Source organism: Frankliniella occidentalis, unplaced genomic scaffold (genome assembly GCF_000697945.3).
Source record: "Frankliniella occidentalis isolate FOCC.00 unplaced genomic scaffold, Focc_3.1 Scaffold31, whole genome shotgun sequence".
Taxonomy (NCBI): Eukaryota; Metazoa; Arthropoda; class Insecta; order Thysanoptera; family Thripidae; genus Frankliniella; species Frankliniella occidentalis.
Window position 1 is genome coordinate 957,615 of NW_026267161.1, and position 2,978 is coordinate 960,592.

Consider the following 2,978-nt stretch of genomic DNA (forward strand, 5'->3'; position numbering starts at 1 on the left):
GGGTGGACGGGAGGGGGAGTAGCGAGGAATAGCCATGGTTTATCCCCGCGCTCATCGCAAATTGATGGGGATGGCGATGGCTGCCTCAGATCCCGATGGAAGGGAAGGCGGATGCCTCCCGCCTCCCGCCTCCGTCTATCCATAACGGGCGGGTTTGCGGTTCCGCGACTTCCCCGCCAAACTATTCCAAGTAGCGCCGGGAGAAACTTACGGGGTGGCGCCGAAGTCAGGGAGGGGAGAAAGGCGTGAGGAGGGAGTGGGGCACCCTCCCCTTGCACCCCACCCCTCTTCCTCTGGGGAAAGGAAAAGAACACGCAGCCGCCGCTGAGGGGGCGCGGCGCGCAGCGGCTCCGCCAGGGCTCCGCGCCTCCAACCCCAAGGCAGAATCAAAGAAAAATCGGTGCGCGAAACTTAGAGCGGGAATATTCAAATGCGCGCCGCCGCCGCTCGCCCGCCCGCCCGCGCAGCGTGCGCGGCGCTGCCGCCGTAACTCGCGCTGCAAACCTGTGCAGTTACGGCGGGCTGGGTTCGGCTCCCGGCCGCGGCCCTGGCGGCCCTGGCGCTCCTCCGGGGGGCCGCGGCCCGGGCCCGGGCCCAGGACGAGCAGGGCGTGTTGATACTAAGTTGGTAAGACTTACCCGAGTTAGCGTATAGTTGGCGGTGTGGGGGCCACGGGCTCACTACTTCACGTCAGCACGTGGTGTTATCTAAGATTGTTGTTTCAAGGCACGATTCCAGGCTCCCGCCCTCGCCGCGCCTGCCCCGCCCGACCGGCTCCTTGCGTTTACTGGAGTAGTCTCACCCTCCTTTCCTCCAGACGGCCCGCCCCCGCCGCCCCGTGGACCCGCAAAGTCGGTCAGAGCGACATGCTAATTCATCGGCGAACTTATTACAGGTGAATCGTTTTCGCAGGCAGACCCCGATCGACACGGTGAGCAGCACCGCAGCGCGGCGTGGCGGGAAAGATCACACGTGTGTTTGTGGCCAGCAAACTTTGTGATGGAGAGAAGAGTGGGTCCAGGTGTCGAATGGGTTGCCTAAACACCCGGCGGGGTGGGAAGCCGGATGGCGGATGGGCTGCCTACCCACCAGGCGGCCCCACGGGTGCGCACTGTGTGGGGCATGTGGCCTCGCTCTGCACGTCAACAACGGGTGCCATCAAACAAAAAAGGAAATAGTATGAGATTAATTGTTCGTAAGTTTATTCCCTCAGATAAATAATTGATGCATCCAAAGCTTTCTGGGGAGTACAAAATCGATAACAAAGTATTTTGGAATAAATACAGTTCCTTAAAAAAGAATCTTTCTCGTCTAGCTATAAAAAACATCAACGGCAAATAAGATATTTCTCATTTCCAAAACCTGTAGCTTGTGTTCATGACAGAATAGTTCTCTTGAGATCAAAGACAGGAGTGTAACAGCATAAGACACATAAAGGTACAATAACATAATTTTTGACTTAAGTTTTAACAGGGCATACTCAAAAAACTACAAAAAAACACCGATTCAAAAACAAATAATACACAAGCAAAATCTACTCAAAGAATTGGGAACAGACACACATCATGTTTAACACTATAAGAACGGAATGACAATAATATGAACTACTGAAAAATACTATAGTAAGCAACAGGAAAACAAACAGCTGATAACAGAAATATCTTGTTACTTTAGTTCATATAAGAAATATATACTACTGAGTACATATGAAAATAATCTTTAACTGTAGGAGAAAGTTATGTGTCAGCATACAATACACTAGCAGCAAAAGCCAAAAGACAATACTTAAAATTTGTACATTGTCATCGTCAATGAGCATGATCTAGTGCAAATTGGTTTGCATTGACTTCCAAACTCATACAAGTACTTATCTTTATGATTCTTTCTCTAAGTTGGGTTATACTTTTAATCAAGTTTCTTCTCATACTGTCATGTTCATGCTATACTAGCCTTAAATATTACTTGTATCACAGAGGTATCAAAGAATAGATTACAATCATAACACTAACTAAAGATCACAAATTGTGCAGAGAAGGAAAACATTAATTAGGTTTACGTTATTTGGCTGTTGATATCCTAAAAATTCATACACTACTGATGTACAAAAATTTCTATGTCAGACAAATAGGGAGAAAAATCAAACAACAATAATAGTTACACATACCCAAAGAAATTATGGGTAAGTGCCAGTGACACGCCCATAGCTCACTCCCTAAGATTGAGTCAGTGGTGATGAGCTAAGTTTCCACCAATCGAAATTACAAACTTTCCCTCAATACTCATCATAGTCATAGCCATCTCCATAAGAGTCATCATCACCCCGGTGTTGGCTGAGCATTTGTGAAAGAGATTGCTCATGGGATGATGGTTCTTCTTCGACTTCCATATCTTCAAAGTCATCAGCATCATCTATGCATAAACAAATTGTTTAAAATTAGGGTCAAATAACATAATGTTCCTAGAAGTTCCTTGGCCAAAAAAACAAAGTATTACCTGCTTCTAAGGCTGGAGCTGAAATTACAGGAGTTAAAGGTAGAGCAGGCATTAGAGGCAGCCCACTGGCTTCAAACTTCTTCCCTCTTCTGTGAACAGTGGCAACTCTAGGTGCTTTTTCTTTCTTGATAACCTTAGGTGGAGGCTCTACAACAGTGTCAGTCTCATCTGGGTTCTCTGAGGTTGAATTTGTTCTTTCCCTATATCAGAGAGTAAAAAGAAAAATTAGCATGACACAAAAAGTACTATTGAATTGTAGTATTCTATAAAATGTGAAACTTACCGTTTGCTCACAATTGGAGAGGAATTTGTCACAGGCACAAGATCAGAATGCAAGTCAACAGTCAGGTTTTTCAGCACATCATAATTAAGTTTTGATGACATTTTTTTCTCTTGCAGCATCTTCTGCACAGCTTCTCCTGATAAATTAGAAAAAATATGTATGACTCAAGGCAAGATACTCAATGCATATGTTAAAAAAATAT

General features: G+C 46.0%; 1 protein-coding gene across 2 annotated transcripts in view; it reads right to left on the bottom strand.

Moving 5' to 3' along the window:
- Positions 1-1,185: 1,185 nt before the first annotated feature.
- The window catches only part of LOC113211105 (transcription factor IIIB 90 kDa subunit), a 24,940-nt gene continuing 23,147 nt past the window's right edge, over positions 1,186-2,978 (bottom strand). For both annotated transcript variants that reach the window (XM_026429373.2, XM_026429374.2), the window contains exons 13-15: positions 2,777-2,912; positions 2,494-2,693; positions 1,186-2,409 (exon numbers count right to left, since the gene is read on the bottom strand). In XM_026429373.2, coding sequence (XP_026285158.1) covers positions 2,273-2,409; positions 2,494-2,693; positions 2,777-2,912 — 473 coding nt within the window. In that variant the 3' untranslated portion in view covers positions 1,186-2,272. The remainder of the gene's footprint in view (positions 2,410-2,493; positions 2,694-2,776; positions 2,913-2,978) is intronic.